Genomic DNA, 21,592 nt, shown 5'->3' on the forward strand with positions numbered 1-21,592 from the left:
AGGATAAAACCTTTAACTTTACAAAAAAAAAACACTCATTTTTGTTTTCTTTTTGTTGTGTTAGGGTAGTATGTTCTGATGAATGCCTGAAGGAACGCCCCCTACAAGTTCTAGAAAAAGTTATTTCCCTAGAAATACCAATGATAAAATTATATTGCAGTGTATTTACTTTCTTGTGCTAGAAGACTTCTAGCAGTTAGCGCTTGATCCCCATATCCCAGAACATACCACCCACACAAAACTTGACCCATTTTTAAGGACTTGGAATTTTTTGAGTCTTTAGTAGGTATTCAACCATATTATATAGTGCTCTCTTTGGATTCACTGGCATATCAGGCTGTTGTTTCTTGTTTTCTTGATCCTGCAGGGTCATAAGAAGAACCATTATACTGCCAGTTTTATAAATATAAATAACTCTATCCATGTATCTCTGTGTCTATTTCTGTATTTATAGCTATTAATTTGTTCATATATCTATGAATTAGATTTGTGATCCAGCTTGTAAGTTTGTTATAGGATGTGGTATTAAAAAGCATTGCTAAATGTATTGTAAACTGTTATTTCAAGCAGGTAATTTGATTGTAGGACACTATTTGATTAGGTTAATGGAATTTGTTTTTAAGAAATTTTGCTAGTTATTGTGTTGCCATCACTAGGATTCACAGTTCTGTGAAAGTTTAGCCAATAACCCAGTTTTTCTGATAAACTTGGGAGTAAATGCCCTATATTGTGGTTTTTTAAAAAGATTGATTGATTGATTTGAGAGAGAGAGTGAGTGAGTGCACGGCAGGGGAGGGGCAGAGGGAGAGGGAGAGAATCCCAAGCCGACTCCTCACAGAGCTTGGAGCCCAACACAGGGCAGATCTCAGGACCCCGAGATCATGACCTGAGCCAAAACCAAGAGTCGGCCGCTTAACTAGTGAGCCACCCAGGCGCCCCTGATTTGGTTTTTAATATTTGTATTTGCATGATGTTTGAATCAGGACATCCTTTTATTTCACCTTTATTTCTTGCCTTTCCTCTTGCTTGTTTAGTTTCAGTTTCATATTTGTTACTCAGAGGAAAGAAATTGCATTAAAAATGCTTTCCTGATTTCTACCATTAAGCACATTTGGTCCTGCTTTCATTTTATTGTGGACTCTTGCTTTGACAGAAAATGCTGTTAAATATACAAAGTGGGTGTTTTTGTTCCATTATAAAGATAATATGATTTAAGATTAAAAACTACATGGTACACATCCAAATCACTTAATAATTTATACATCAAAATGTATTAAAATGTCACTAGTAATAAACATTCAAATTGTAAAGTAGCTGTTAATTAACTTGATCTAAAAGAGGAATATAGTATAATAACTTTTTTCCCCCTTACAGTTCTATATAACATACATTTAGTTCTCAGGAAGCAGAAGAATAAAATTTAAAGGACAATTTTTAAAACTTTCTGGATGATAGCATTACTGTTGAGTTTTTTTCATAGCTTTCTGTATGTATATTCTGATTATTTAACAGTAGTTTCTGTATGTTAGTATTTTAGAATAACCAGATAGGCAAGATTTTACTTTTTTTTTTTTTTTACGATTTTATTTATTGAGAGAGAGCTCGCTGCAGTGCGGGGGGTTGGCACAGGTAGGGGCAGTGGGAGAGGGAGAGAGAGAGAATCCCAAGCAGGCTCCACGCCCAGCCTGGAGCCCGACTCTGGGCTTGATCTCATGACCCTGAGATCATGACGTGAGCTGAAGTCAAGGGTTGGACACCTAACCAACTGAGCCACCCAGATTTCCCACGATTTTAGGTTTTCAGAGCTAATTAAACTTACCTTTTTTTGGCAACATTTCCTGAAATAGCCTCTGAAATAGCTTTTTTAAACTTTAGAATATATGCATAAAATAAATGTAGTAAGTTAAATATGGTTAAAAGACTTGTGTTCCTCTGGTAAAAGTGGCTTACAAGAAATATAAAAACAATTAGATTGCCTTTCCATTAGAATGTCAAGATGATATTTACAGATATGTTGAATTTCACTTATCTAGTATTTCTTAAAGGACCTACCATTTTCTTTTTTGTTTGTTTTTTAATTCTTTTTTTATTTTTTTAAATGTTTTTATTTAAATTACAGTTAACTTACAGTGTAATATTGGTTTCAGGCATACAGTATAGTGATTGAGTACTTCCATGCATCACCTGGTGCTCTTCACAAGTGCACTCCTTAATCCCCATCACCTGTTTAACCCATTCCCCCCCCCATCTTTTCCTTCTAGTAACCAACAGTTCTCTATAGTTAAGAGTCTCTTTCTTGGTTTGACTCACTCTCTTTACCCCCCTCCCCTGGCTTGTTTGTTTTGTTTCTTAAATTCCACCTATGAATGAAATCATATGGTACTTTTCTTTCTCTGACTGACTTCTTTCACTCAGCATAATAGTCCCTAGCTCCATTCATCTTGTTGCCAGTGGCAAGATTTCATTCTCTCTGATGGCCAAGTAATATTCCATTGTGTGTGTATGTATTTGTATATTTTTATGTAAATTTTTACATATTTATATACCACATCTTTATTCATTTATCAGTTGATGGACACTTAGACTGTTTCCATAATTTGGCTGTTGTAGACAGTACTGCTCTAAACATCAGGGTGCATGTATCCCTTTGAATTAGTATTTTTTTTTATTCTTTAGGTAAATACCTAGTAGTGCGATTCCTGGATCATAGGGTAGTTGTATTTTTTCCTTCTTGAGAAACCTCCATACTGTTTTCCAGCGTGATTCCACCCATTTGCATTCCCATCAACAGAGCAAGAGGGTTCCCCTTTCTCCACATCCTTGCCAACACCTGTTGTTTCTTGTGTTCTTTATTTTAGTAATTCTGACAGGGGTGAGGTGATATCTTCTTGTAGTTTTGATTTGTATTTCCCTGATGATCAATGATGTTGAGCATCTTTTCATGTGTCTCTTGGCCATCTGGATGTCTTCTTTGGAAAAATGTCTATTCATGTCTTCTGCCCATTTTTAAATTGGACTATTTGGGGGGGGGTTTGAGTTTGATAAGTTCTTTATATATTTTAGATACCCTTTATCATATATGTCATTTGCAAATGTCTTCTCCCATTCCTAGGTTGCCTTTTAGTTTTGTTGATTGTTTTCTTAGCTGTGTAGAAACTTATTTTGATGAAGTACCAATAGTTCATTTTTGCTTTTGTTTGTCTTTCCTCAGGAGACATATCTAGAAAGAGGTTATGGCCTGTGTTCTCCTCTAGGAATTGTATGGTTTCAAATCTCATATTTAGGTTTTTAATCCATTTTGAATTTATTTTTGTGTATTGTATCAGAAAATAGTCCATTTTCATTCTTTTTTAAAATTTTTTATTGTTATGTTAATCACCATACATTACATCATTAGCTTTTGATTCATGATTCATTGTTTGTGCATAACACCCAGTGCTCCACGAAGAATGTGCCCTCTTTAATACCCATCACCAGGCTAACCCATCCCCCCACCCCCCTCCCCTCTAGAACCCTCAGTTTGTTTTTCAGAGTCCATCATCTCTCATGGTTCGTCTAGTCCATTTTCATTCTTTTGCATGTTACTGTCCAGTTTTCCCATTTGTTGAAGAGACCATCTTTTTCCCATTGGATATTCTTCCCTGCTTTGTTGAAGATGATGTGACCTTATAGTTATAGGTTCATTTCTGGGTTTTCTATTCTTTTCCACAGATCTATGTGTCTATTTTTGTGCCAATTCCATAATGTTTTGATCACTACACCTTTATAATATAACTTGAAGTCCGAAACTGTGATGCCTCCAGCTTTGCTTTTCTTTTTCAAGGAGGACCTACCATTTTCTAAAGGAAATTTGCTTAAAGGACTTATTTACATCCCTAGAATTAATAGAAGCAACATTTCTCCTCCTTTTGCTCATATGCCTTATAATCCACTTGCAGCTTTATTGTATATGTGTTAGTATGTGTTCTACATCAGACTAAATGATTATTTCAAGCAACAGCATATTCTTTGTAAAGTTTTTATATATTACCAGTCTCTTTATTAATGGATATTATAATTCAGGAGCTATGTCATATATCCCATAAAATTGGTTTAAAAAATTTGATAATTAATACAGGAAAGAATTCCTTCTGCAGGACGCCACTTACGTTTTATGTACTGATGATAGTATTTTACATAAGTGATTTTTCATAGGATGCCAAGCTCTGTTATGTACATTTTATAATTTTGTACCAGAACCTTTTAACTTTTATTTTTTCAAAGATTTATTATTTAGAAAGAGAGAGCACATGCGCTGTGCAAACAGGGGAAAGGGCAGAGGGAGAGGGAGAGACAGAATCCTCAAGGAGACTCCCTGTTCAGTATGGACCCCAACTTGGAGCTCAATTCCAGGACCTTGAGATCATGACCTGAGCCGAAATCAAGAGTTGGCTGATAAACCAGTTGAGCCACCCAGATGCTCCCAGAACCTTTTAACTTTTAAAAAATGTTTCACTGAAGACCCTTATCCTTAAAGACACTTTCTTTATGTTCTGTATCTTCAATTTTAGGGTTTTAGAGGGCTAATGCATTATATCCCTTTCCCTCTCTTGGAGCCAATAGAGAAATAAGAAAGTCTAATGTTTTGGGGTCAAAATAACAGCTTTTTACTGAATAAAATTGGTTTGGAGGAGGTAGCTTTGTGCAACTCCAGGGTGCTTCATACATAATCTCTGAATTCATTTACCCATGAGCCTGCTGGGCTACTACTGGCAGCTTCTTAGGACATGTCAATTAATGCTTTCGCATTAATATGAACTGTCTTTGCAAGTATACAGATATGTCTAGCAAAGCATATCCATTTAGTCCTGTCAAGTAACTTCTCCCAAATCAAGCAGTGATGAAGGGTAGAGAAACCAGGTGTACTGTTAGCTGGTGTTACTCCTCTTAGAAACCTTAAGCAAAGGAAATAAAGGTTCATCTTAACCCTGAGTAATGCCTTAAATTGTCATAGTGAGACTTTCTGAGACTTTCTTTGAGGTTTTACTCAAAAATGAATCTGTCTTTACATAAACACATATATGTATGTACTTCATATGTTTTTAGTATCTATCTATATCTATTCTGTCTTTGACAATAGAGTTTCTGTAAATAATTCTTGTCTTTATATACTTGTCTTGTTCTATGTAATACTTGTCACCAGTTTTTTGTTACTATTCCTGGGCTCAAACAGGTATAATTTTTTAGTTAACTTTTAATTGTCTTTAAAGAGGTCAACTGCTTTTGCTCTTTGGCATTAATTAAACACTAATCCACAGCTGTAGTGACAAAACTGTTAGAGAAATGGAAAATAACCAATTTCTGTAATCCCTGTTTTCCTCATCTATAAAAAGAAAATAGATTTTCTCTAAGATGCTATCAGTTCTGAAGTTCTAATGTCAGGTAAACAAACAAAACCCTGTATTCTCATTAAAAATACTGTGAGGTGTTGTCTTTCTTGCTTATTAAATGTGCCAGTTCAAATACAAATGCTTTATGAACTACGTTTATATGTGGATTAAGGTCTCTATTTACATAAATTTGAAAAGTGTGATTTTTTTTTCAGTCTACTTTGTAGATGATAAAATTAACATATAGCAGAGTTAAGAAATGTAGATTGGGAATAGAATCCAGTTCATTATATGTACCTAGTATACTAAGTTATTTGGTGTAAATGCTTTGGGAACATAAGTTCTATCAACTTCTGTAATGACTTTTAGGTACTCTTCAGTATTTGTCCACAAATATTTTAAAAATTGTTATAAAATTTGATTAGGTTTCATTGTCCACAGTGCACTTGTTTCAGAAGCTCTTAGCAAAAACAGTGCTTTTAAAATAAAGCTAGTATAGGGGTGCCTGGGTAGCTCAGTTGGTTAAGCAACTGCCTTCGGCTCAGGGTCATGATCTTGGAATCCCAGGATCAAGTCCCACATCAGGCTCCCTGCTCAGCGGGGAGTCTGCTTCTTCCTCTGACCCTCCCCCCTCTGTGCTCTCTCTCTCTCTCTCTCATTCTCTCTCTCTCAAATAAAATCTTAAAAATAAAACAAATCTAGTATTACTATGCTAATATTTATATAAATAATCTTTTCTGAAGAATTGTATTCATTTATCATTGTGTTTTAGTGTCAAGTAATGTAGGAACACAAATATTCAATGTTCAAACCACCAAAAAAATCTATTTAGTCACATTTTGGGAACATAACTTTATTTTTTTTTTTTAAGATTTATTTAGAGAAGGAGAGCATGTGAGTGGGAGTTGGGGCAGAGGGAGGGAGAGAGAGAATCCTCAAGCCGACTCACCGCTTAGTGTAGAGCCCAACTCAGGGCTCAGTCCCAGGACCCTGAGATCATGACCTGAGCTGAAATCAAGAGTTGGCCACTTAACTGACTGAGCCACCCAGGCACCCCGGGAAGATAATTTTATAAACCAATTTCTCTTGCACATAAGCATTCTTAACATTGTTATTTACGATAAAGCCTTATATGTTTAATTCATTAAATGTTTGTTTTTTTATTTTTAGCACTCATAGGTAAGAAAAAATAATGTCAATCCTGTGAATATTATCTTTAACATATATCATTTTCTTTATGTGTATATATGTTAGATGGAAGATGGTGCTCCAAAGCATATCATCCAGATGACAGGATTTAAGATGGAAGAAAAGGAAGCTCTAGGCAAATTGCTTTTAAAACTAGATTGCACTTTTATTAAGAGTGAGGTGAGTACAGAAATTTACAAAATATTCAATATAAACTTGAAAAATAATAGTGGTCTAAGAATGATAAAATGCCCTCTTGATAAGAATAAAGTGAATGTGCTATAAAGTCAATCTTACCTTAGTAACATTTTTTCATTTGCATTTTCCCTTCCAGAAATACAAAAATTGTACACATCTTATAGCTGAACGCCTGTGTAAGAGTGAAAAGTTTTTAGCAGCTTGTGCAGCGGGTAAATTAACTACCTTTCTCCCTTGAAAAAAAAATCTTCATGTTAAAAAAAGTACCTTAATCTCCTAAAGATAGATAGTATCATTATTATATCAAACATAATAAATGTGGTTTTATCTGAAATATTTTATCTGAATACTTTTCTGAAAATATTTCTTACAATATCTTTGATTTTTCTAAGTAAAACTTTGTAACACATGAAAATGTACCAAAGAGGCAGGAATACTTACTTAACCAAAGATTTAGTGTGTTTTATGTCAGAAAAAATTTTTTAACAAAAAAGTTGGGCATAAGAATGCCCCCCCTTCAAAAAAATGCTTTAGTCAAAGTCTCGGCTCTTCTCAGTCAAGTTTGTTTTCTTTGATCTGTCGTTGGAAAGAATCTGTTTTTATTCTTTTTCTACTCTGTCGCCTCCCATCCATGATATGAAGCAATGATCACCCTATTGTGTTTTTCTAAGATTTTAAATTCCATAAACCCAACTTAGGACTTAGTGTCTTCCCCTCTCTGTCACCCTTGATGTTTCTTTTATAGTTTCTTCTACTGTGATTGAACTAGCATATCATTAGTTCACTGATCATCAAAAAAAAAAAAGTATTTTTAACTCAGTAAATTTATTAGTTTTTAGAGTAATTTACTAGAAATATACTTGGATTTATTATTATCTCCACAAATGAAAACCTATATTGTCCAGGATGTTGAGAAAAATTACCACTGCCCCCATAAAGGAACTACAGAATATTAGATATTCTGAAAAATTCTCTAACTCAATAAATTTGTTTTACAAAGTGTAACACTGCATAAACATGATTTAAGAAGTTTTTAGCATAGGAAGAATAATACAGATCTCAGCCAGAACAGTGAATAACAATAGTAGACATAGCTTAAGTAATACCACATTTATTTTAGTAAGTCTTAGGTTTGTATTTAATTTCGTAATGTTTAGACTTAGAATTATTATGGGAAAGATTACATACAATGTTCACTGACATCATAGACCTCTACCAAAAATTTGGGAAAACAAACATAATTCAAAGATAATGTTGGCATTGTAGCCTAAGAGTCTTCTGATGAAAAAGGTCAAACTTTATTTGATATTTGGTCTTTATTGTTGACCATTCATTAGAACCAAAATTCTTTTCTAACTGACAGTTGATTTGCTTTCTAGGAAAGTGGGTACTAACTAAGGACTACATAATTCATAGTGCCAAAAGTGGCAGATGGCTTGATGAAACAACTTATGAATGGGGCTACAAAATTGAAAAAGATTCCCATTATTCTCCTCAAATGCAATCTGCACCTAAAAGATGGCGTGAAGAACTGAAACGCACTGGTGCTCCAGGAGCATTCCACAGATGGAAAGTTGTCCTCCTTGTTAGAGCTGATAAACGAAGTGATTCTCTTGTAAGGTAAAATGAGATCTCATAAAAGCTAAGCAATGAATGAAAAAATAATTTTGGTTTGCTTGAATACCTTTTTGTATTTCTTTGAAATTATTGATGTCGTCCAAATGAGCCATGGTGATTTACTCCTTAATCTCCGAGTTAAGTGATTCTGTACTTAATTAAGCGTATGTGTCTAATAGAATAAAATCTATTTTATAGTATTGCTTTAAATTATTCTTGGGTTTCTGTTTAACTTTCCATGTTAATTCTTTTGGCTAACTCAAGCAAAATAAAAAAAACTTGGAAGATATTTGTTTTCAGTTTTGAAGCAATTTAAAATTTTTATAAGTATTTATCACAAAGGCTTTTTTTTAGGGTTTATATAGTACAGTCTTCATGGTTCATGTTTCCTTCATTATTTCATTTCTCCCTAACTTTTACATCATATTTTTAAAATAATTCTTATTGAGTAAACTATATTCCGAGACTGCAATGACTTTTGGGGGGGTGCAAAGGCCTTTTGTCACCTTTATAGAAATATAATTTATAGGCAAGTAAAATGAACACATTTTAAGTATACATTTTGATAAATTTGGAGAAATTTATACACCTGTATCACCTCCCCACCACAGTCAAGATCTGCAACATTTATGTAATCTTAACAGTGTTCCTGTCATTACACATTTAATTCTGCCCACCAGTACAAGACAACCGTTGATTTCCTTTGTGTCACCGTACATTAGATGTGTCTTTTTTTTTTTAAAGTTCATGTAAATGGAATTATTCTATATATACTTCTTTGTGTAGTTTCATTTGCTTAACTCATTATTTCTGAGATTCATCCAGGTTGTATTAGGAGTTCGTTCCTTTTGTTGCTGAGTAGTATTCCATTTTGCGGATGTATAACTATCTGTTTATTCACCCATTGATAGGCATTTGTTTTTTGTTTTTGTTTTGTTTTGTTTTTCACTTGTGCTAATATAAATAAAGCTTCTATGAACATTTGAGTACAAGTCTTCATGTACGTTTGTTTTTCTCTCTCTTGGGTAAATACCAAGAATTGAAATTTCTGGCTCAGATGGCAGTTGTATACTTAACATTATAAGAAAATGCCAAACTGTTTTCTGAAGTAGTTGTACTATTTTACATCTCCTCCTAGTAATGTTCGAGATTTCAATTGCTGTGCAATTACTTTGGTACTATTGTCCAAAAGTTACTTGACTATATTTGTATGGTCTATTTCTGGGCTTCTTACTCCATTGGTATCTGTGTCTACCTTATACTAAAAGCACACTGTTTTGGTTACTATAGTTTTATAATGAGTCTTGAAATCGGGTTGGGTGAGCCTCCCAACTTTGTCTTATTCAAAACTGTTTTGGTGAATTTGAATTTTTATATTTCCATATACATTTTAGAACCACCTTGTCAATTTCTACAAAAAAGCAAGCTAGGATTTTTATTGGGATTGTAATGAATCTGTAGGTCAAATTGGGAAGAATTGAGATATTAACAATATCGAGTTGTCCTATTTATAGATTCCCTATCTCTCCAGGTCTTTAATTTCTGCCACTAACGTATTACAGTTTTCACTGTATAAATCTTGTACATATTTTGCTAAGTTTAATCCCAGGTACTTCCTGTTTTGGGATGCTATTATAAATGGATTGATTGCTCTGAAAGGTTTTCTGTGCATCTATTAAGATGATTGTCTTTTCTCCTTTATTCTGTTAATATGGTAAGTTATTTTGATTGATTTTAAATGTTAAACCAAACTTGTATTCCTGAACTAAACTGTACTTCATCATAGTGTGTTACCATTTTTAAAAATTGCGGATTCTGTCTGCAGATATTTTGTTAAGAATTTTTGTGTCTTCAGTCTGAGCAACTGAAAACTGTAAGCATACATAAATTTAATATCATGGCTTTTTTTTTTCTTCCATAACTAGGAATTAAGAAATGGTTGCTCACTCTGACCATTTCTTTTTTTAGAAAAAAAGAGACCTCCCAGGACTTGGGGTGGGGGGATTGGAATCTAAAGGAGGCCCCACTCCCAGTTTGGAGCCTGACACGGGGCTCAATCTCAAGACATTGAGATCATGACCTGAACCATTATCAAGAGTTGGGCACTTAAACTACTAAGCCACCCAGGTGCCCCGCACTATGACCTTTTCTGTTCGGCATTTTACCAGAGATACTAGACAGTGAAATAAGGCAAAGAAAATAAATTTAAGAGACATAGAGTTAGATAGAAAGAAATAAAAGTAATTGTCTTTATTTCCAGGAGATATGGATATATACTAAATAACTTATCCAGAAAAGCTATTAGAAGTAATTATTGAATCCAGCAAGATGACAGAGTAGTAAGTCACTACATAAAAATTAATGGTGTTTTTATATGCTAGTAATGAACAATTGGAAATTAAAAATTTAAAAACAATATATTACCTGTGGTTTTTAGCAATTTGATGATGCGTCCAGATGTGTATCTTGCTTATTGTCTATTATTTATTCATGTTATTTGCATGGAGTTCTCTGAGCTTCTTGGACATGTGGCTTTTTATCTTTTATTAATTATGGAAAATTCTCAACCATTATGTTTTAAATTCTGTTTTCTTTTTCTTGTGCTCTATTACCTATGTTTTAGACCAATTAATTATTTTCCACAGTTTTTGTATGTTCTATTTTGTTTTTAACTTTTTTTCCCATTTTTGTGTTTCAGTTGGATAATTTCTATTGACCTATCAAGTTCATTGATTCCATCCTCAGTTGCATGCAGTCTGTCCATAAGCCTGTCAAAGAGATTATTCTTTGATATAGTAACTTTTATTTCTACCATTTTTATGTACTCAGTGCTCAGTTCCTGATCTCTTAATGCAATTTGTTCAGTTTTTCCTTTGTATCTTCAAACATTTCAGTCATAGTTATTTTAAATCACTTTCTGATAATTTCAACAAATGGATCATCTCTCTGTGCTTTATATTCCTTTATCTCTTGACAGTGGTTTGGTTTTCTTCCTTTTTGTGTATGTCTTATATTTTTTTATTGCATGTATAGATATCACATATAAAACAATAGAGGTTCAGATAAGTATTTAGATCCAAAAATGGGCTGGCTTTTTCTGTAAGGCAATTAGTATGGGTAGTTGACTTAATCTTGTCAGTTTTTGAGCAGGTTTTGGATTTTGTTAATGCTATAGTTACCTTCAATGCATCCTTTCTGGTTACTCCTGCAGTGGAGTACAGTTTCTTTGTGTTTGATCTGAGTCCTGGGGTGCTGGAGGTTTTTTTAATTGATGTTTTTGCCTCACCCTCATTTTTCAGTAGTCCCTGAAGCACTGCTGGGTCACAGGACTTTCTTGTCATTCTCTTCCTCTCTTGCTTGTTACTCATCTCTAGGTTGGGGGTAAGAGGAGGTGGGTTTTTGGTTTTGCTGATAGACTTCAGTCTTAAGCATTCTTTGTGTTCTTGTTCTCTGGGGTTGGGACTTTCTCAATATTTGTGTCTCAGTTCCCCATGGCAGCCAAATTCTGCTTTGTATCTGTGGGCAGGGTTTTGGCAAGAGAAAATTTCTAACCTCTGCTCCAGTATTAGATTTCTGCTTTGTATTGACGCAGGAACCTATATTTGAGTGGCATTTCTTCTGCCCCTTGTCCAGGGACAGATGACTTTTGCCTCGTCCAGAAACAGTGGATCCTTTTTTGGGCTATGCAGCAGGAGGTTTTCTTGCCCCTTTCTCAGGGCCCATGGATTTTACTTGTATTCTCCCAACAGAAGCAGTGCATCTTTTTCTGGATTCTGAAAGTATATGACTTTCTTACCTTACCCCAATAACTTAGGACGTTTGCTTCATATGAGAGAAGGATCCAGGGACGTGGACCAGGTTTAATGTCTGTCTCTTGGTGGGCAGCCAGTCCTCACTGGCCTACTTGTGCTACCTAGTAGGGAATCTGTTTTCTGCCCGTAATCTTTTTCGTGAATACTGAAGCAAAGGCAAAGAGCTTGTGAGTGAGGGCAGACTTGCCTTGAGTCAGTGACTCCCAGATATTATAAATTGTCATGGCACTTGCACTTGGCCCTTAAATTTGTTAGAGAGTTTTACCTGATTTTTACCTACTTTTATGACAGCTACTTCTCTCCTGCACCCTGGCAAAATGAAATAGTTTTGAGTGTCCAGTCTCTTCATAAAGGGCCATATCATTATCACTCTTTGGGAAATTAAGTTTCTTGGTTGGTTGTTACCTCAGTTCTCTGATGGGTTCATGAAATGTTAAGATTTTTTTTTAGATTATTTGGCTTTTTCTTTCTTTTTTTTAATATTTATTATTTGAGAGGAGAGAGAGAGCACGAGTGGGAAGGAGGAGCAGAGGGAAAGGGAGGAGAAGACTCCCCGATGAGCAGGGATCCTGATGCAGGGCTCGATCCCAGGACCCTGAGATCATGACCTGAGCCAAAAACAGATGCTTAACTGACTGAGCCACCCAGGCACCCCAATTTGGCTTTTTCTTATTGTTAGGTAATAGTGTTCTCTTGTGGCTTTCTAAATCCTAAGCAGAAGCAGAACTTTCATGAAACTTTTGAGATGTTAAAAGTTAATCAAAAACTAATTTTTTCAAAGGTTGCTGGCAACTGTAGTTCCTTTTTTGTGGTTTAGAATGATTTCCTTGGAAGTATGTTGCCTTCTGAGGTAGCTACTTCCCTAAACTTCTTTCATTATTGTTTTGGCTTATGGAGGTGACTTTTCCTTAGGGAATAAATTCAGTATTCTTGATTCTTAAAAGTCTTTCCATATCAAGAAATGGATAAGTAGAAAGAAGAGCATGATTTCTTCAATATCTTCTCTGGGCAAATTATAATTTAAGTAATCACTGCAATAGTTACTCTCCATGGCACTCAACCCAGAGGAACTTAATTCTTTCAGAAAGTTCCACTCCTATTCCTAGGAAGTAAATGATTTAGATAATTTGACTGAATAGGCTTTAAAAAAAATACTTTTTATACATTTTTATTTAGAGTTCTGGAGGCTGGAAAAGCAGATGTTATTTTACCAAAAAGTTCACCAAGTGGGATAACTCATGTGATTGCCAGTAATGCAAGAATCAAGGCTGAGCAAGAAAAAGACCATTTTAAGGCTCCATTTTATCCAATTCAGTATCTAGGGGATTTTCTTTTAGAGGTAAGTAAAATAAATAAAGAACATTTTTGAGTGTTTATTTTATAAAATATCCATATTGTGAAATATGTTAAAAATTAAAATATGTTCTGAGAAAATTAAAATATGTTCTGAAGTTTAAAAATACAGTGATTGGAAGTATAGTCAACCCTTGAACTGCATGGATCAACTTAGATTTTTTTTTTTTATAATTCAGTACAGTACTGTAAATATTCTCTTCATGATTTTCTTAACATTTTCTTTTTTCTAGCCTATCTTATTATAAGAATAGAATATGTAATCCATAAAATATGTTATTCAACTTTTATTGGCAAGGTTTCTGGTCAACAGGCTATTAAGTTTTGAGGGGGCTAAGAGTTATATATAGATTTTGGACTGTAGGGGGTGTTGGTGCCCCAATCCCATTGTTCAAAGATCAGCTATAATTAAAGTGACATATTTTTAAAGGCTTTGCTCTCAATTATTTAAATATTTGAGAATATTTGTGATAAACGTGGAAGAAGCTTGATGAATTTAAAATTTATCTTATTTTGAGTCTCTATTTTAGTTTTCTGTGCTTTAGTGATGTTTACTACAAACTAATTTTAGCTTTTTAATGTCAGAGTGTAAATAAAATAGCAGTGGACCATGGTATCATATGGTATCATTTAAGAATTTGTGGATATTTTTCCCATGGGAAAAAAAAAGAGGAAGCTCTTTGTAAGGATTTAGAAATATTTTCCTGTCCTGTTCCTTGACCTCTCTCTTCCCACTTAGTGCAAAAACCACTTCTTAAGTTGTTTGAATGGGAACAGTCCTAGAAGAAATTCTCTGGAGATAAGAAAAGAAGAAGTTTTAAGAAGGGTCACTCAAGGTAGAGAAACCTCAGTATATCTAAAAACTACACTTTGATCTTTTAGAAAAAACTGGCTCCTTAAACGTTTCCCTCTCAATAGATGCTATAACCTTTTACTAATAATTTATGTTAGAGACCTGGGAATCACCCTTGAAACCTTCCTTTGCCTTATTCCCCACATCTTGTCAATCACCAAGTCCTATTGATTTTATCATCTTAAATACTCAGATTACAGTGCTTCTCTCTTCCTATAGTAACATCATCCTGAGTTCATCCTCTTTCCCCTGCCCTCCTGAAATAGACTCTTAATTACTCTCTATCTTTTAACTCTTGGTAGTATAGTAATTAATTACTCTTACCTTTTTTCTTGTCCATTCTACTTCATTCAGAAGAAGCAGCCAAAATGTTCTGTGTAAAACAATTCTCGTCTTGTTACTGTCCTACTTAAACCCTCCCAATGGCTTCCCATTGCCTTTAGGATAAAGTCCTAAACTTCTAACATGGCTTAAAAGTTCCTCACAGAATTCTTGTATCCTGCTCAATTTTTTCTGTGCTCAACTATAACAAAACTGCCTTCTCCCAGTTTCTTAAACAGCAAAGCTACTTCCTACCTCACTGTCTTCTCAAAAGCTACTTTTTTTCCCTGAAAAGGTCCTCCCCAGTACTCTCTGTGCCTGCCTGCCTTCTGTTCATCATTCAAATTCCAGTTATAATTATGCCTCTTCAGGGAATCAACTGGCTGATTACTTGGTTAATATCTGTTTTCCCCATTTAAACCAAAAGGATCATGTCATCAAGATGATACCTCTCTTTTCCATAGTTATAGCCGAATAATCTTGTGTAAAGCCTGGCACATGAGTTCTCATTTTATGTTAAATTAATAGAGAAATTACAAAATATCTTTGAGTCTTCCAAAAATAGATGTAATACATCATTCTATAATTACCTTTCTCTACTGAGTAGCAGCAATGTAGATTGGAAATTTGACCTTATTTCAAGGGATGGATCTGCTTGGACTCTAGATGATCTCGTTGCCTTTGACGATGATTGGTCTTGGAATGGGCATGTGAACCAGTTCCGATCCATGGGACATGAAGAGTAGTATGTAATAACTTCTGGGAAGTTTCTTCATCCTTCTGAAGAGATAGCACTGGCAGCTGGCTCTTGCTAGATGTGAACATGGAAGAATGTAATCTAAATTATTACATGCAGCCAATTTTGACCATGAGGGGAAGTATCCTTAAGATGAAACTAACCCTGTAGATAGCAAACTGTAGAGACATGATGTGGATCCTTGCAAAGATCCTTTAGTTGCTGGATTAGCCAACCCTAAAACCTGTCTTAGCACTGGACCACATTACCATGCTGTGAGGTAGTAACACTGTCCATATTATTTACATTACTTTGAGTTGGTTTTCTATTACTTGCAGCCAAAAGCATCCTATCTGATCTACGTATCTGAACAGTTTAACTGTTAATAGAATGAAAGCCATTCTTAACTAGATTAGTAAAAGTATCTGAATTTTCTTTTTTCTATGGAAAGAAATGAATAAAGTGTAGAATATGATATGCTTTATCCATAGTCTGATTTTACTGCAGTAATTTGACAGCATTCAGATTCAGTTGCTGAAATATTGGAGGGCAGCAATAGTATATCAAGTAAAAGTAGCAGATACTCTATATTTGTTTTAGAATACATTGTTTTATAAATTCTGGATTAGGCAGGTAGGAGTTCATTACTATTCCAAATAAGGAAGGCATTTTGTGATTACTTCTGAGAAGAAAATAGTTAAGTTCATGGTAATTTCTTTCTTTTTTCTACCACTTTGGCATATAGCATATCACATTCCTCATTAGATGGATTCTGAAGTATCCTCTGAGAGTTGCCATGTAAAATGACAGAGTTAAAAGTAACAAGCAATTGTTTAAAAAGTTTTGTTCAACCTGCTTATACTTTTTTTGGAGAGCTCCTGAGTAACAGATTTAGGAATCTATTTAGTTCAGGTTTATAGATAATTTATTGAAGAGTTTTGATGTACCAGGCACTATGCTGTGTGCTAGACAAAATGAGTAAGACCACATGTCAGATTTCAAAGTGCTTACTATTTAGTGGTGAAAACAGAACATGGAAACTATTACATTTAGTGTGTGTTGTGCATTGACAAAATCAAGTGCAAGGTGCAGGAATGTAGAGGAACAAATGACTAATGTATCTCAATTGTTTGGCCCAAGGAAGGCCTTACCAAAAACAAGAAAAAAGACGATACTTAACTTCTTTTGACTCTCTGCCTAAGAGAGAAAATAAAAAGGGAACCACAGAAAAGTCTTAAAGAAATACAGTAGGAACGATAGAAGAAAACATACATTTTTTTTGTGGCAGATCAACTGATTTGTGACCCAGATTTATAATTCATTAGTTTTTTGTGCACAGGAAAGTCATTTATCCTGAGACTAAATTTCTTCCTTTGTACATAGAAGCTAATACTATCTTACTTTGGTTGTTGTCAGAACTATTACAACTGTTACTCTGGACTAATATTTATTGAGTGATTACTATGTGCCAGGCTGTCTGCTAAGCATTATGCACCCTTGATCAATCTATCTGTCTACTTATCTTTCTTTTCTTTCTTTTCCTTTTTCCTTTTTTTTCCTTTCCTTTCCTTTCCATCCCATCCTTCCTTCTGTCCTTCCTCTCTCTCTTCTCCACCCAGCATGGGGCTTGATGTCACAACCCAAGATCAAGAGTTGCATGCTCTCCCGATGGAGCCAGCCAGGCACTCTTACATACCCTTAACCTTATTTTAAACATCAAATTCCTGTGTCTATGTATTATAGCCTCATTTTATAGTTGGCAAAATGAGGAACAGTCAGGTGAAATTATTTGCCCATGCTCCTACAACTGTCATGTGTCAGACCAAAAATTTAAGGTCAAGCACTCAGTAAAACTTAAGTATTCTCTCCTCGAACCCCCTTTCTTCTATTCAGTTTGGGTATTATTAGGTAACCTTGATATTCACCTGGTCTCTTTCTGGTAGTTAAAAATATCTAATGCTGTTAACAGTACCATAACTAGTAGTCAATCATAAGATCTTGAGATACCATTTAACAATCAGGGTATAGATACTAGTTAAGGACCATATAGAGTACTCTTTGCTTGACCTCTCTGATTCTGTATCCTGTGTCATGAATTCATTCAAGTTGTGTGGTAGATGCCATGGCTGAATCAAGGACTAAGACCCAGAGACCAGAGTCTCTCTATACCTAGCATAAAACAGTAAACCCCATCAAGTATCTGAATCAGAAGCCAGGACAGCTGTCATTGCCACATTGTGCTGCTCTACTCCTAGATAATAGAATAATTTACTAAAGAAGTAGACTTTTGGTCATCTATTTGGAACACACAATTATACTCTATAAAAGAGACTAGACATGACCCTTTTTTCATAGGTCATATAGGAGATAAACACTTAACACAATACCTAGTACATAGTTGGTACCAAAGGAGTATTTATAAAATAAGGAATAAGAAGGGCGCCTAGGTGGCTCAGTTGGTTAAGCATCTGCCTTCAGCTCAGGTCATGATCCCAGGATCCTGGGATCAAGCTGTACCTTGGGCTCCCTGCTCAGTACGGAGTCTGCTTCTCCCTCTGTCCCTCCCCTGCTCATGCTTGCTGCTCCCTCACTCACTCTCTCTGAAATAAATAAAAATCTTTATAAAAATTTTTAAAAAAATTAGAAATAAGGAATAAATAAATATTTACAGATAAAATAATTCCTATATATTTCATATATTAGTCAATTAGCATATTGGTGGTTTGGAGAAAAATATACATTGATCATTTAACTCTATAAAAAGTAAATTATTTTAAAGAGCTTCCAAATGTCATAGTTTATCAGGTTATGGTTTTTAATTAGTTAATTTATGTAAGGTACTTGCGTCATACATCTTAATTCACAGATCAGTATTTAACATCTTGAAATGGGTACATAAGTAAATATATTCAGGATTAGAAAACAGTATGTTCTTGCCTAGTTGTTAATGATAATGGCGTGTTCTTTTGCTTTACTGGATCCAGTACTGGGTTACTGGAATCTATATGGAAGATTAATTCGTTCTGTATTGTAGACCTTTCTTGATGTTTTGGGCTGTAAGGATTTATCCTCCCATTGTCAACCAGGTTTAAATTTAAAGCCAGAAACTCGCTTTTATCCCACTTCAAGTTGTCCTTAACAAAAATTATTGTTTGTACATTCAGAGCAATTCTTTCTTTGATGCCTGGAATAGGAAGGAAGAAAAGTCTTGATTTTTCTTAGTTTTCAGTTTTACTTTCTTGAGTAACTAGAAAGTCTGTCAGGTACTCTCAGGAATTGTTCTTTGATTGGAGGATTGCAGCCTGCTAAAAGACCCTCACATCTACATAGGAATCCCAGTACAAGTGAAAGGGAACCAAAGATGATACCATAGGCCTTACACATTTCAGCTTATATCATAATTGTTCCTTAGGAGGACAGTGATTCTCTTACATCTATGTAAAGGTAGTGAATCTCTGAATAATACCCTTCCTTAAGCACATCGTAAGATATGTCACAAACTCATTTTTACTCTCATCTCTTTATTTTGCTGAACTTTTAGAATTCTATGTATAGATACATATGTCACTGTCTTTAACATCATTGGTAGGTGGTGTATGAATTCATTATGGATTTCTTGGCAAGAAAAATTTAAATATTTGAGATAAAGTTAGGTGAAAATAATTGTTTATTGCTATTCAAGTAAAATAAGACCTGTGAATTCTTCATTAAGCCTCTTTTACTCTTTGTAGTAGACTTGTAGATGAGAAGTCTTATCAGTAAAAAGCTGAAAAATAGAAGTAATCTATAATCTGAAACTTTTTTATCTACATTGGATCTTTAACTTGGACAGGAACTAGATAAAATATTTCTGTTCATGATTATTAATGAAAAGGATTGATTGTTACTAGACCAACAAAGCATTATATTTTTTGAAGATACACAGAAATCACTTTTATTATTCAGGACTTTTGTTCTGAATTATTTTCCTTGAAAGAATTTACTGCTGTTTTTTAACTTTTGATTTAGGAGAAGGGATTTTACCTTCTTTTGCAGTTAGATAAAGTAGGATAACATAAAAAGTATATGTTGTTGAAATTATACTTAATTAATTGCCTGAACCATTTATATATACATACAGAAAGAAATTCAGAATGATGAAGATTCCCAGAGCCATTCTGTTTGGAATAAACATAGCAATCAGGAAAAAAACAAAGATTTCTGGAAAGATGTGGGATTTCTTGAAATGAAAGGTGCCTTAAAAGAGACCATGTATAGAACCCAGGTAAAACTTTATGGGCCAAAAAATGTTCATTTCTCGTTCTTAAATAATTATTTGAGAAGCACTGTATGGTAGAAATTACACGAATTTTGAAATCAGAGCCAGTATTTGAACCCAGCTCTGTGTTTTATCATCTGTGATTTGAGCTTGTTCAAGATATTGCCCTATGTATCTGTTTTTGAGACTCTTATTGAAATAATGCATATGTGCATATAGAAACACACAGTTCCTAACATGTAGTGTGTTTTCAACACGAGAAATACTTAAAATTCCCGTGAATGTTTAATAGAAATATATTTCTTATAAAGGATTCTTCTCTCTCAGCAATATGTATATTCATGATTCATGATCTAAAGTCTAGTATTTATGCTGCATATTGAACAAAAATATTTTAAATGATACAAATGAATTCTATTCTGATTTAATAAGGAAAACAAACAGGAAGGACTTTGAACTTGGAGCAATGAAAAGTAGATTAAGAAAGTATATATGCAGCTCTCATGTAAAACTTTTCATATAGCAACCAAAAAAAGGCATTACTACTTCTACTCTAGAATAGCTAATGTTTAATTATGCTAAATATCATACTGTGTTTTATAAAACAGATTCTGTGGTTGATTTACCAAATCCTTGGCCTATTAGTTATTATTACTTAGTCTAAACTAAAATTTTTTTTAAAGATTATTTATTTGAGAGAGAAAGAGGGCACGTGAGGTGGGGAGGGGCAGAGGGAGAGGGAAAGGGAAAGTAGCAGATTCCCCGCACAGCACACAGTGACCCTGAGATCACAACCTGAGCCCACCTGAGTTGGCTCAACCAAGAGTCACAACCAAGAGTTGGACGTTCAACTGACTGAGCCACGCAGGCACCCCTAAACTAAAATATTTTTAAATGTGAGTAGAAAGAAAAATTCTGCTTTTAATACAACTCAAAAATTGTACAAAGAGAGCTTGAAGAACTGGAACTTCATAAATTCAACAGTGCCTTAAATTATATATGAGAGATTAGATAAAACTTTACAACAGATTAAAATATTAATACAATTTTTTTCTGGCTTTTCTGAAGTAGTTGATATTTATGTGACTTATAAGACTGCTTTCTATGATTAATTACACGTACATGGTCTTTTTTTTTTAAAGATTTTTATTTATTTATTTGAGAGAGAGAGAATGAGAGATAGAGAGCACGAGAGGGAAGAGGGTCAGAGGGAGAAGCAGACTCCCTGCCGAGCAGGGAGCCCGATGCGGGACTCGATCCCGGGACTCCAGGATCATGACCTGAGCCGGAGGCAGTCAATTAACCAACTGAGCCACCCAGGCGCCCCCATGTACATGGTCTTAATAAAAGGCTTTTTGAGCTAATCTGTCTGAGAAAAATGCATCATAAGCCACAGTATAAAAATTTTGACATTCAGAAAAGAATGTAAAATGATGGGAGTTACTGAAAATTTTTTTTTTAACATGGAAAATGAATCAAATGGAGATTACATGAAAGATACGGGATATGAAAATACATCAGTTTATATTGTATAACACTAAAATTCAGGTAGAACTTTCTATTTTTAAAAATAAGTTTCTTTGTACAAAATAACAGACTCCTAAACATAGAGAACTAGTGGTCACCAGAGGGAAGGTGGGGGCAGGATGGATGAGATAGGTGACAGGGATTAAGAGCACACTTACCATAATGAGCATTGAGTAATGTATAGAATTGTTGTATCACTATATTGTATGCTTGTAACTAATATAATGAATATATATAATATATAATGCATATATAATATAACTTTGTATAATGAATAAACAATAATTTTAATACTCTGATTTTTATTGTAACTATATGTTCTATAAAATGATTTTTTGAGATTTTTTATCTGATATGCCT

At 34.3% G+C, this 21,592-nt stretch overlaps 1 protein-coding gene across 2 annotated transcripts in view; it reads left to right on the plus strand.

Annotated features, from left to right (window-relative positions):
* SLF1 (SMC5-SMC6 complex localization factor 1) overlaps window positions 1–21,592 on the plus strand; it is a 79,773-nt gene that overhangs the window by 4,567 nt on the left and 53,614 nt on the right. Inside the window, exons 2-6 of one of the 2 annotated variants that reach the window (XM_027605654.1) lie at window positions 6,624–6,737; window positions 6,892–6,967; window positions 8,135–8,375; window positions 13,361–13,523; window positions 19,568–19,711. In XM_027605654.1, coding sequence (XP_027461455.1) covers window positions 6,624–6,737; window positions 6,892–6,967; window positions 8,135–8,375; window positions 13,361–13,523; window positions 19,568–19,711 — 738 coding nt within the window. The remainder of the gene's footprint in view (window positions 1–6,623; window positions 6,738–6,891; window positions 6,968–8,134; window positions 8,376–13,360; window positions 13,524–19,567; window positions 19,712–21,592) is intronic. The other variant, XM_027605655.1, reaches the window with a different exon arrangement.

The sequence above is a fragment of the Zalophus californianus genome, chromosome 5 (assembly GCF_009762305.2).
Source record: "Zalophus californianus isolate mZalCal1 chromosome 5, mZalCal1.pri.v2, whole genome shotgun sequence".
Lineage (NCBI taxonomy): Eukaryota > Metazoa > Chordata > Mammalia > Carnivora > Otariidae > Zalophus > Zalophus californianus.